The sequence below is a fragment of the Stegostoma tigrinum genome, chromosome 2 (genome assembly GCF_030684315.1).
Source record: "Stegostoma tigrinum isolate sSteTig4 chromosome 2, sSteTig4.hap1, whole genome shotgun sequence".
In the NCBI taxonomy this organism is placed as follows: domain Eukaryota; kingdom Metazoa; phylum Chordata; class Chondrichthyes; order Orectolobiformes; family Stegostomatidae; genus Stegostoma; species Stegostoma tigrinum.
This window is the reverse complement of record NC_081355.1, coordinates 12,837,124-12,850,865: the sequence shown is the minus strand read 5'-3', so window position 1 is coordinate 12,850,865 and position 13,742 is coordinate 12,837,124. Positions and strand designations below refer to the sequence as shown.

Below are 13,742 nucleotides of genomic sequence, written 5' to 3'. Positions count from 1 at the left end.
ATAAGTAAAAGCCCCTTGGATTCAAAGGCATGGAGACAGAGTAATAGCAGGTGGAACAAACAGGATGGGTGAGATTAAAATATAACAGGACAAAAGCAAAGGTGGACGCTAGGGCACTATCAGCATCTATGGATGTTTTGAGTTTCATGGTGACAAGACTTTTTTTAAAAAAAAACCAAGAATGTGAACATACTTAAGTAACTCAAGGGAAAGAATAGTTTCTGGGTGAGACAGAGGAGATAGTGGGTCTGGGGGGTGAAAAAGATTACATGGAAAGAGGTACAAGAAAACAATCAGACGTGGTCTGATCTGAGATTGGACATGTAGAGGTTACAAGAGATGGCCAAAATCAAAAAACAGGTGGCTGTGATTGCAAGCAGATTAACTTATTAGTAATAGATAGGTGAAGAAAGGACAGAATTAACTCAGAAGGGGGATGAATGATTTGAGATTGCAGTTGAAATAAGAGAATGAGAAGTGGGGAAAAAACTATACAGTTTGAAAATTAAAAGAAAAACGATGTTCAAATTGTCAACATTATCAGACATGTAGAGTTTGCATTTCTTGCATTAAGTTTCCTGGAAAAAAAATAATGTTTCAACATAAATCCATGTCTTCAAAAGCATTAGAATAAGCATAGATGCCAGAAAGGAAACCACTTTATTGAAAATAGTCAAATTAAAAAAAGGATATACTCACCAATCGACTAAATCCTCCATGAATTATACAAAATCCTCCCTGATAATCAGACAGTTCCGCAAAGCCTTCAATATTTTTATAGTCATAGGAACAAAGAATTCGATTAGTTGCAGGATCAATCTGATCTATCCCACCAGGTGTAACTTCAAGGACCACTGACTTTCTAGTATCAGTCCAATGATGCTTGTAACAGTTATAGCGCTAAAAAGAGGAGGATAAAATAAATCTAAGCAGAATTTGTCTCATTACTCTGGTTCTGAATGAATTCTAACAGATTTTCTTTCAAAATCTAACCCCTGAAAACTTTGGCACTAAAATATAGATTTGAGTTGTCGAATGCTGGGTTTGCACTTTCACAAGTTAATCACTTAACAAATCAGGATTGCATGTCAGGAGATTGTTATGTTGACAGCAAGTTATGAAAAACTGACATGAAACTATTAGAATAGTCACTTATAATTGTGCCGAAAAAGCATTTTGTGCAATAAATGGAACTTGTTTCTATTTGCTGTCCCTTCTAACCATTCCCTGATCTGGTTAATGGTTAGGTAGCTTACACACTGATCCAACAAACCTATTTATAATAGGTGAGAATACAGTAAAGATCCAGGAAGGACCCTTAAACTCTTAAGTCTGACTCACTCCATTTAGGCCTATCTAAAAACAGATTATATGTATGCAAAGTACAGAATGCAGTAAGGTTATAACGAGCATAAACAAAGTGAAATAGCATATGCTCAATGCATTGGACATGTACCTGAAGGTTGTGCAGCTTCATACCACTGAAACACACCAGTAACATGTACCTAGTTTTATCCACTCAAACTCCAATTTGTCAGCAACTTGCGGTCTAGGCAGCAACTAAACATCAGTATGAATGAAGATATAACCGTCCAGTCTACTAACCTTGTCAGCTTGAGCCAGACTAAGATCCTGACATAAGCTGAAATGCATATGCTGCATTTCCCAAGCAGAAGTAACATCAGTGCATTGTACAGGATGAAAGTATTGAAAACTAGGCCAGGATGTGGAGAAGGAAGACACAAATGGCAATAGAGGAAGGAGATAACTTTTACGGCAGTTAAGTCATTTTAGATGCTAAGAGATACAGCACATTTCCAGTGTTTTCTGCTATTGTTTGCTCTGATACAAGATTGGCAAAGCATTTTAACAAATTGTTTCATTGCTCAAGGTAACAAAATATATAACACCAAAAAACCACCTAAATTTAATGTCTGGAAAGCGCTGGAGAAACTCAGCAGTATCTGTTGAAAGATAGACAATGTTAACATTGAGAATGTAACTTCAAAACCCAGGTTAATTTTACATAAATGGTTAAGTTTATATATGGCTTAGAGGAAAGATCTGATAACAAAGCAACACCTGGAATTTTCAGAAACAAGAACCATAATTTGAACGGATATCATATTGGCGATGATATTTTACAATGACACTCAATTATATTCATAGCAAGTTAAGAGTGCTGAGCACGTACGATGACTGACCTTTCCAGTGATTTTCCCCTCTGAAAACTCAGTTCTGAAGCGCTGAGAGATGAAAATGAAGGGCATAAGTTATTTAGCACAAGAAATGTAGGCTGCAATTACTTTTCACCATTAAGTAAAATATCTGCAGCAAACACAGCATTCCATAGTTAACATTTACATTTACATTTTTTCTGCCAGTTTACCAAGTGAACAACAAGACAGATCCCGACATTTAGTCAGCAGATCTGGCAGTGTTTGCGCTGACAGAAACAGAATTAATGTTTCAGGTCTAAACAAAGTAGTCAGTCAATCTGAAAAGTTAACCCTGCTGTCTTCTCCATTGATCCACCAGATCTAAGTACAGCATCATTGTTTTTACTTCCAATTTTCAACATCTGCAACATTTAGCTTTTGTCCCAAGTGTGGCCTTTGGTCCGTGTCAAATAAACTGTCCAGTGACTGGATACAGAAATTGGCTTTAGCATGTGTCACGACAAGATTTAAGAACAAAGCATTCTTATTCCCGAACACACTTCTGGTGACCTCTCCTCGGAGTGCACATTTATGAATCAAGACCAAAACAAGGATGTTTTGACATCCTTGAATGCCTGGTGCAGGCATTCTAGCCACTTTCGTAAGACGAGGTGAGACTGCAGACTTGTCTCTTGTATTTAATTTTACTAAAAACACATTAATACACCAGTATTCTTCCATTTCTTAAAAAGTGGATAAAACACTTACTCCTGCGGAATTCTGTGCAATGGAATTCTGTTTCACAAATAGAAAAAACAGTTGAGGCCAAAACATTGAATGTTTTCAGGGAGTTATAACAGTTGGGGTTAAGGGGATCAAACAGCATGGGGACGAAAGCAGGAACAGGGTAATGAATAGGATGATGAGCCACGAATCAAACTGAACGGTAAAGCAGGCTCAAACAGCCAAATTGGCCTAATCGTGTACCTATATGCTTCCTGTTTTCACTTATTTAACTTAGAAGTAGAATATTATAAAACAGCACAGTATTACCAGAACTCAGTTCCAAATAAACTTCAGTCAGGCAATAAGAAGTTTGATAATAACCAACTTGAAACCTGTGTGACCAAGTGACCACCATTCCCCATTAGTGAATATGTAGTCAAACCAAGTTCACAGAATCCCTACAGTGTGGAAACAGGTCAAAAAGTCCACACCAACTCTCCAAAGAGAATCCAGCCCCTACCCTATCCTATCCCAATCATCTTACATTTCCCACGGCTAATCCACCTAACCTATGGGTAGGTTAGCAAGGCCAATTCACCTAACCTGCACATCTTTGGACTGTGGGATGAAACCAGAGCACAGTGAAGGAAACCCATGCAGACATGGAGAAAGTGGGCATCTACACACTGGCAGTCGCCGGAAGCTGAATTTGAACCTGGGTCCCTAGTGCAGTGAGGCAGCAGTGCTAACCACTGAGCCATGTGCCACCCTAGTTAATGCAATCAAGATTCACAATTTTGTAAATTATGGACTCAAGGTGCACTATGGAGGGGGGAACACAATGCATTTGAACAAGGGGGCTGATGTGCCTCCGGAGGTAGATATAAAAGGGTTCCCATGTCAATACTGTCAATAACCACGGGGTTTACAACACAACGTACTGTCTAATACTTATTCCAGAGCTACTTAGAATGTCTAGTCATTTTGACTTTGCATATCAGTTTCCACATTTCAGCAATAAGCAAATCACATTTCCTAATAACTACACATTAAACAAAGCATTTTAAAATTCCTTCAGTTGTGAAACACACATCTTTAATGAAAGTCACAGGGAGGCCTAGAGGTATTATCACTGGACTGTTAATCCAGAGACCCAGGTAATACCCTGGGGACCGGAGTTTGAATCCCACCACAGCCAATCGTAGAATTTTAATTCCATAAAAGTCTGGAATTAAGAGTCTGTCGAGAACCATAAAACCATTTTTTGATTCTCAGTAAATCTCACCTGGCTCACTAACTGGGTCTAGTGAAGGAAAAGGTCAAAAGTCATATGACACCAGGTAACAGCCTAACAGGTTTGTTTGAAATGACAAGGTTTTGGACTGCTGCTCCCTCGTCAGGTGGTACTCTACACTTTAGGGAAGGAACCTAACATCCTTGATAACAAAGGTGTAGAGCTGGATGAACACAGCAGGCCAAGCAGCATCAGAGGAGCAGGAAGGCTGACGTTTCAGGCCTAGACCCTTCTTCTGAGAAGGCTCTATACCTTGTTATCTCAAATTCTGAAGCATCTGCAGTTCCTACTATCTCAACTAACATCCTTGCCTTGTCTGGTCTGGTCTGGTCTGCACATGCTTCCAGACTCTCAGCAATGTGGTGGACTCATTTCCATTCAGTATTAGGACAATAAAGAACATTATTTTAAGTAACATCTTTTGAATTGCTGGAGTCCTTGGGTGTGTAAGTACGGTAAGGAAGGTATCATTTTATTTTTGACATTTTTGATGTGGACTAAAATGGAAAAGGACTTTTTTTTTTAAACCAATGGACTAAGGAAGGAATTGCTACATTTTTTTTAAAAAATAAAAATTAGTGACAGACTCTGTGTGTGATGTTTACGTAGATGTCTGTAGACACTATGCTACTGGTGTGTGTGTGTGTGTGCAGTGTGTGATTTTTTTTTTGCCTGGCATGAAGTAGCTAATTGGTTAGTTTGGTTGTGACCAGTCATGGATGCAAGTGTCATCAGCCTGCCAACTAGTCCCTGATTGGTTCCTGGGCAGCTGAACAGCTTGTGAGTATGAATGATTCATTGAAAAGCCTTTGGACTTGGGCAGGTGATTTATGTCTCTATGCGGTAAAATATATCTGGAGCCTGAAGAAAGCCAGCGAAACCGTAACCGTAAGTCTCACGTCTGTCGTCTGCAAGGTGTTAGAAAGGATTCTGAGGGATAGGATTTATGACCATCTGGAGGAGCATGGCTTGATCAAATACAGTCAACATGGCTTTGTGAGGGGTAGGTCATGCCTTACAAACCTTAGAGTTTTTTGAGGATGTGACTAGAAAAGTTGATGAGGGTCGAGCTGTGGATGCGGTGTATATGGACTTCAGTAAGGCATTTGATAAGGTTCCCCATGGTAGGCTCATTCAGAAGGTCAGGAGGAATGGGATACAGGGGAACTTAGCTGTCTGGATACAGAATTGGCTGGCCAACAGAAGACAGCGAGTGGTAGTAGAAGGAAAATATTCTGCCTGGAAGTCAGTGGTGAGTGGGGTTCCACAGGGCTCTGTCCTTGGGCCTCTACTGTTTGTAATTTTTATTACTGACTTGGATGAGGGGATTGAAGGATGGGTCAGCAAGTTTGCAGACGACACAAAGGTCAGAGGTGTCGTTGACAGTATAGAGGGCTGTTGTAGGCTGCAGCGGGACATTGACAGGATGCAGAGATGGGCTGAGAGGTGGCAGATGGAGTTCAACCTGGATAAATGCGAGGTGATGCATTTTGGAAGGTCGAATTTGAAAGCTGAGTACAGGATTAAGGATAGGATTCTTGGCAGTGTGGAGGAACAGAGGGATCTTGGTGTGCAGATACATAGATCCCTTAAAATGGCCACCCAAGTGGACAGGGTTGTTAAGAAAGCATATGGTGGTTTGGCTTTCATTAACAGGGGGATTGAGTTTAGGAGTCGTGAGATCTTGTTGCAGCTCTATAAAGCTTTGGTTAGACCGCACTTGGAATACTGCGTCCAGTTCTGGTCGCCGTATTATAGGAAAGATGTGGATGCTTTGAGGAGGGTTCAGAGGAGGTTTACCAGGATGCTGCCTGGACTGGAGGGCTTATCTTATGAAGAGAGGTTGACTGAGCTCGGTCTCTTTTCATTGGAGAAAAGGAGGAGGAGAGGGGACCTAATTGAGGTATACAAGATAATGAGAGGCATAGATAGAGTTGATAGCCAGAGACTATTTCCCAGAGCAGAAATGGCTAGCACGAGGGGTCATAGTTTTAAGCTGGTTGGTGGAAAGTATAGAGGGGATGTCAGAGGCGGGTTCTTTACACAGAGTTGTGAGAGCATGGAATGCGTTGCCAGCAGCAGTTGTGGAAGCAAGGTCATTGGGGACATTTAAGAGACTGCTGGACATGCATATGGTCACAGAAATTTGAGGGTGCACACATGAGGATGAATGGTCGGCACAACATTGTGGGCTGAAGGGCCTGTTCTGTGCTGTACTGTTCTATGTTCTATGTTCTATGTTCTAATAAATGCTGGCCAAGCCAGCAATGCCCACAACCCATGAATGAATAAGTTTTAAAAATTACAAAAACCGATAAAGATTTACGCTGCTGTCCGATCCAGTGAATCTGCACAGTTGATGCCTTTGCTGTTTAATTTTACAATGTTTAAAAGGCACCTGGATGGGTAAGTGATGAGGAAGGGTTGAGGGATATTGGCCAAAGGCCAATGGAGCTAAATATATTTCGGATATTTGGTTGGCACGAACAAGTTGGACCAAGGGTCTGCTTCCATGCTGTATATCTCTATGACACTGACTATAAGCCAGATGTTTTAAAAAAAACCTGAACAGACATTTTAAAATTGTTAAACAAAAGGCTAGAAGTTGCTGTGGCTGAGTAGCATGAGAGATTTTTCTATTGATATGCAATAACAGCAATTGACAGTTCTTCTGTACAAGTAAAAGGAAAAAAAACGTGGTTTCATCAACATTAGTTAGACAAAAAAGTTCTTTGAGACAAGCGAGCAAAGGCTTGTAACAAAATTTGCACCATCAAGACCCAGATGGGAATCTATCCAGAAAGACTAGTTAAAAGTTTTAAATAGATGCATGGATCCCAAATAAAAAGCTGCCTCTTCTCCCAACTGCTGCAAGTATAAGTTATATAATCACCTCCTTTGAACCCTTTTTGTTCCTTGACCAACACTCCTTTTAAACTTCCAAAAGTGAGGCTAGGGCAAATGTCCCATACTAAGCACCAAGAAAACTGCTACAGATTTGTTCACACAAATGACCAAATGAATGCAGCGTTAGGTACTAACAAAATATAGTTAGGAAAATTTTGCCCAGACAAAAAACTTCTCATTGATTTCAAGAAGCGTTTCACACGTTACTCAAGCACCAAATTTGACTTTTATTAGTCTGCATCCATTGGTCCATTTTGTTGGTTACGGGTTAATTCTGAAATAACACCCAGGATTCTTCTTTCCTATTTGGCACATTACAAACATGTAAAATCACCTGCCTGCTCTAATAACTTGCCCTCAAGTCGCCTCAGGAAAGGCATAACTACTATACATAAAGCCACAAGAATCTTCTGAAAAAGCCAAAATGAGATCAACAGGAAGATCACAATTGTTCTAGTGCAGGAAGGGACCATTTAGCCCATATCTGCATCAGCTCTCCAAAAGAGCAACAATGCACGAATTTCAGCATGGGTATCATGCAAGGCATATCAACTATAGACCCCAATGATCTGCAGACAGAATCAAACAGCAAGGTCCTCCAGTTGTTCCTAATAGGGAGCAAACAGATCATGTTCAACCTGCCCACACTTGCCAGAAAAAAAATCTTTGAGACTTGCCATTAGTCAACACTTGCTGAACAATTCTAAGTGCGCAAATGTCTACACTAACAACCGATTTAACATAGTTGTACTTGTAACATGGCTCACTTATGCTTGCTAAAAGCAATATATATTCTGTACATGGGGTATTGTACTTTTCTTGAATTACACAAGAACTTTACAGCCTACAGTTCCTTGTCACTTTTTCCATAGAGTTCATTATTGACTATTCATAAAGTGACAGGTCATTTGACATCCTTGCATTTGTACTTACAAGCAAAAGGCAAAATGCTTCAGCATCGTGTCGCTTTCTTCAGTATTTTGTAATTAGTTCTGAAGCTCGAGAACAACTTACCAGTGCCTCTGTCAGCAACTCTGTTCTATGCTCAGTAGAAAATTTCAGGGTTTCAGATTTTTTCCCACTTCCCTTGCGAAAAGTTAAAGTGAATTCTGTTCCTTGTCCTTTCCCCACAGGGCCAATGCTGCAAATATCACCGTAAGGCCACTACAAAGGAAAAGAATTTACTGGAATTATTTGAGTTTAGGTTGTATTTTGAAGTTGCCCTTATACTTCAACTCACACATATAAAAAGCCTTCAAGAAAGAACTCTATATCTACACTTAGTTATGACATTTGTAAATGCAAATTCAGCTGCTATTGGGTTTCCATTGGAATTAAGTGATTTGTAAGGAAAGGGTTCTTTTATTTTCTTTTTTCAGAGTTTGCCTGTTGTAGAGCAAAAATAAAGGTTTGTTGTATTCTGGATGAATACAGTTTCGCCAAGTTTTGTTTAAGCAATGGAAATTAAAGAAATATTACACAAAATTGTAATACAGCATGTCCTGGAGACCTCAATGTATCTTGCAGCATTCATGAAAAAAGGAAACAGAATTAGGGTGGAGTCCTGGAAAAAAAAAGGTGTGTCATGCTGGACTCCACGCTAAATCCTGTTTCTCTTTCCACAGATGCTGCCAGACCTGCCAAGTTTCTCCAGCATTGTGTTTATTTCAAATTTCCAGCATCCACAATATTTTTCTTTTAGTTTACAAGGCAGAACCGCCTTTGGTTGATAAATTATGGAGTAGCTTCAATCAGATGCCTTCCTGAAAAACACCATTGATCTGAAAACTTCGAGTGTGTCAAGTCTGGGGAGTGTATCTGTGAATTCTCATGTCCTTGCACCATAATTGGTGCTGAACGATAAGTGTAGGTTGGGCGGAATGGAGAAGTATTAAAATTCTCAAGTTAAAAAAAGTTAGAAAGGACATTATAATTTGAGGCAGCCCAAAAAGCCTCGAAGCTCTGAAGCTTGGGAATTCTAATGCATCTGAATACTCCAGTGGACTCTTCAAGTATAGCCATAGTTATACTCAAGTAAATTATCAAGACTACTTATCATTTTAAAACAAAAAGACTTGTCAATCGAGGGTCTCAAACACTTATTTTAAGCAACTTATAAACTAACGTTTAAGCACAATAATCCAGAAGGAACGGTTTCTGCTCCAATCATTGCTCAAATTCACAGGCTAGCTTCCACAGGAAAAATATCTACCTGCACCTTTAACTACAACCTGGTACAGATGATGGCCAAGGACAACAGCTAGCAGCAATTTCACAACTGCCCCAAAGCATGTTTAAAAAAGTCAGAATCCCAAAGTAAATTTAAAAATTTCATTGATGCAAAACACAAACACGAAGCAAAACTTTCATGGAAATAGGAAGTGTCCAAGGGGGTGGGGAAATGTAGTAAGCAAAGAAAAAGCTGGAAGTGAAGGTAACCAGGGAGACCAAAATTTACACACTTTCTGCAATAGATTTCCTGAACAAAATTTTATTTCCAAACTACTAGATTTCATTGTATATAAAACAAAATTGTTAGATATCTAATTTGCAGCAGGGAAACAGGCAGTAGTTTCAAACAAATAGAAATGGCACAAAAATGACCAATTACCTGATTGGTAACTTCTAGAGTACCAGGATTGTATGTGGTTACAGCATGTGTACCAACTGAAAAGACTCGCTTATATCTAAAAAGAAAAAAGGGCACATGGACAATTCAATTTCAGTACATGATGGTCAATATCCTTCATATAAACACTTTTGAACATGTTGTTTTGCTTAACTTTAACAGTACCTTAAATAGTGCCAGGCCGTCACAGTACTATTGTTTAAATTAAAATGTTTAATTGATCTAATAATTAAAATTTAGTTGAGAACCTGAAGTGGGAGAAAAGAAATAAAATCATTCCTATGTAGCAAAAAAAAAGCAAGTTGCACAAATTCAAGTAACAGAATGCAAGTCCTGAAAAGCTAAGAAAATCCTTTAAGCATCAGGGTAATCAGCAGCTGAAGGCCAACTGTTATTTCAGGTCAGAGCCTTTACTCAACATAATACCTTGCATTTCAAAATTAAGTCTTCCAAATAAACTCATTTGAAAACTAAATATCACCTCCTCTACAGTATTTATATCATTTTCATAACATTGACACCAGACTTGTTTATTGTGTGATCTACTTTTGTTCAATAGAAGCTAACATAACAGTTCTGCTTTTCAAATCTTCCAGAAGTGAAATAAAAAATACACCAGCAAGGCCATTATCAGGTTAATATTACTTGTAAGATTAAGCAACTACCAAATGGATCTTTGATCATACGTACAATTTATGGATTCAAGGGGCACTCTGGAGGGAGGAGCACAATTTGAACAACAATGCTGATCTGCCTCCATAGATAGATATAAAAGGGTCCGCATTCCAATACTGCCAATAACGGAGTTCAAAACATCATTGCCTGTCTAATACTTATTCCAGAGCTCCTCATAATAGAATATCTAGTCATTTGGAATTTTATAGCCTTTTTAGTCCCCCTAATGAAATATGAAAATAATTATGCAAAAACACCATTCCTTAAAGTATACAGACAGCCAAACACCTTGTATAATGTAACTCAATAATACTAGGTACATAAAATGGAGTATGTAATGAACAGAACTTGACCACAAAATACAGACAGACCTTTCATTTTTAATTCTAAGAATTCAATTCAGTTATGGTAATCCTTTTACACTATTAAAATTGCCTGTAACTAAATTATAAATTAGGATTGTTTTGTTTCTAGTACGAGAACTCTACACTTGATGCCATGACGTCAGACATATTTAAATCTAGCCAACCTAACTGTACATCAGACATCCATACTGAATTTCAGCTAATCAGACATTGTCATAACCTTTTGCAATATGATTTAAAACCCACAATTTGGTGTCATCTGAAAATTGAAACTATTTCGGATTTCAGATTTCAATCCATTTATAAATGAACAATGATCTCAACACTGATGCCTACAAAGCACATATTTAAATTGGCAAAACATACTTGCTGTCGATCCTTAGTTTTCTGTGCTACAACCAGTTTGCTATCCAGTCTGTTACTTGTCACAGCACCAGATTACTACCCAAAATATGAGATCAAACAGTTTACATTGATATGATATTTCATCTTTTTCAAGAAGTTGAAGCATGACATCCCCTTTCGAAATCTGTGAATATTGGAAATATACAGAAAGATAGAGTCTTTATCGATCACTGACTAAAAGCAAAAAGCATCAGAAGTTTGCACCCATTGGAGTTCTGCAGGATTGAAAGCAGTAGGAAAGAGAAAATTGGACAAAACCATGGATGGGTTTTAAAGCAAAGATGATAATTTTAAAATCGAGCCATTGCTGGACTGGGAGTCAATGCAAGTCAGTGAATAGAGTGATGAGTGAATGGTACAAGTAAAAGCACAGCTAGAAGAGTTGTGGACAACCTCAGTTTATAAAAGATAGCATGTAGGTCGTCAGCTAGTATGAAACAGTGAGTCTACAGGTTACATGCAGGATTCATAAGTGAGAATGGAGGAGCACGTCCAACTGGATTTTTTTTCCCCCCCAGAGATCCAGCACATGCATATTGGGTATGCTGCCCATCCTTTATGCTGCACATATTGGAAAATATGGAATGCAACTTCCATGCCTTTGCTAGGTTTTATTTCCATAGGCAACTATTTAGATATTAGATTGGACTTGATATTGGCTCACTATTTTACTACAGAGTTGCCAAGCACACACAAATTCCTGCATGGATAATAAAGCTGAAACTCCTTTATCTTACTTGCCTAAAGATTACAGAATGGCCTGCTTTCGCACTAGGCATTCAGCCTATCAAGCCCACACCTACCCTCTGGAGAGCATCCCTCCCAGACCTTCCCCCTACCCTAGCCCTGTGAACCTGCATTTCCCATTGCTAACCCACCTAGCCTGCACATCCTGGACACTATGGGGCAATTTACCACAGCTAATTCACCTAACCTGCAAATCTTTGTTCATATACTCCACTCCAATACCACACCATTGGTTTGTACAGCTCATCTTACTAGGTACAGTGAAATCTGCCAAGCCATTAGGCAGTCAGGGGTTGAATTTACAAGTACTGTAGTTTACACAGTGAAGACAATTTCAATTAGTCTATGGAACAGATTCAATAATGATACAATATAGAAGGATGTGATAAAAACACATTTGATAAGCAAATGCAATTGACTCTGCTTGTCCTGAACACTTTTTGTTAAATGCTATGAAAATCCATTGTGTTAACTATCATTGTAACAAATTCAAACCAAGGAATCTATGAAAAGTCAGAGATTCTCAATGAATAGATATTGGCACTGGGCATGACAGTGTGAAATTTCAATGTATTTAAAAAAAAACTTTAAGAATTAAGCTTAAAAAATAACTGTCACAAATCATCTAACCTTTGGTATTTGACAGTACCAATGTCTCAGCCAAGTACTTAATTAAATAGAGTTCGACAGCCATCCAAGGATCTTCTAAGGGGAAAACGTAAAAAGCGATAGAACTTCCAAAGCATCTGTTTCAGATTGGACAAAAGGGAAACTTATAGAAGTGAATGGCTATCAACCACTTTCAACCCTCATCACATGGAGTCAAAACGAACATTTGAAAAAAAAACAACTTTATTTGGCAAAATAGATTGAACTTGTGAAAATGGAGTAAACTACTCTTCATTTATTTAAACGATTACACAGAAACAGGTTTCAGGCAGTCCACCAAAATCAAACTTTCAACTCAATCTGTCTGTGAAGCAGATCTGTAATAGGATAGACACATTAGGCAGTCAAACTACATAACATGCTTCTAAAATTGACTCGAGAACCAAAATTCCTAACTATTCAAGAACAAGAAATTTTCAGCTGCCAAACCTTTGGCTTTACAAGCTGCTCACTTCAACTTGCACCATTACATGATTCAAGGAGCCAGGCCCTCCATGTGAAATTGAGATCAGAAATTGTAAACCAGAGATGGAGATAACTATAATCCGTAAAGATGCTTCACCTCATCTATAAGCTGCAAGCATATGAGAAACATTGCTCTTAATTAAAACTTTTAACATCATACTGAATGGTGTAATTAGGACACCCAATCAAAAAAAGTGTAAGAAAAGGCAACCCTTTTTGAATGGAAAATATTCTGATCACTGGTCTGTTAAGTCGGCCCATGATTGAGTAGCACAAAATGGCTGATGGTTGCCCATGGCTAATGCAGAACACAGCTGACAGTCATTAAGAGCACTTGGGAAAATATTTGCTTAAAGTAGTCTTCACAAGTAGTAAAAATAGTAGAGCTGAATAATCAAGGCTACTGGCCGAGACAATACGCAGCTGCAGTTACTGACACAGGTAAGAACATTTTACATTACTTGATTAAATAATTCAAGACAAACAGTTAAACAGTTGAGTAGGTTTTAGTAAAGATATAGGTTCCAAAGTAGATATAGATCCACAAAAAAAATCACTAAAAGCATTAGAGGAAAAGATTTAAACCAGTTTCAGATAGTGAAAGCTTCAAAAAGTTGGATAAGTAAGTTTGGGAAAACACTACGAAGGACCGGGGTGGACCAGAAGCCAGGGCATCTTTCTCAGTGATATGATTAAATACA

General features: G+C 38.5%; 1 protein-coding gene across 5 annotated transcripts in view; it reads right to left on the bottom strand.

The window, feature by feature from the left end:
• Positions 1-13,742, bottom strand: part of LOC125461865 (dnaJ homolog subfamily C member 13) — a 139,795-nt gene that overhangs the window by 99,196 nt on the left and 26,857 nt on the right. For all 5 annotated transcript variants that reach the window (XM_048551169.2, XM_048551161.2, XM_048551198.2 and 2 more), the window contains 4 exons: positions 9,698-9,773; positions 8,101-8,250; positions 2,205-2,246; positions 700-900 (listed from right to left, as the gene is read on the bottom strand). In XM_048551169.2, coding sequence (XP_048407126.1) covers positions 700-900; positions 2,205-2,246; positions 8,101-8,250; positions 9,698-9,773 — 469 coding nt within the window. The remainder of the gene's footprint in view (positions 1-699; positions 901-2,204; positions 2,247-8,100; positions 8,251-9,697; positions 9,774-13,742) is intronic.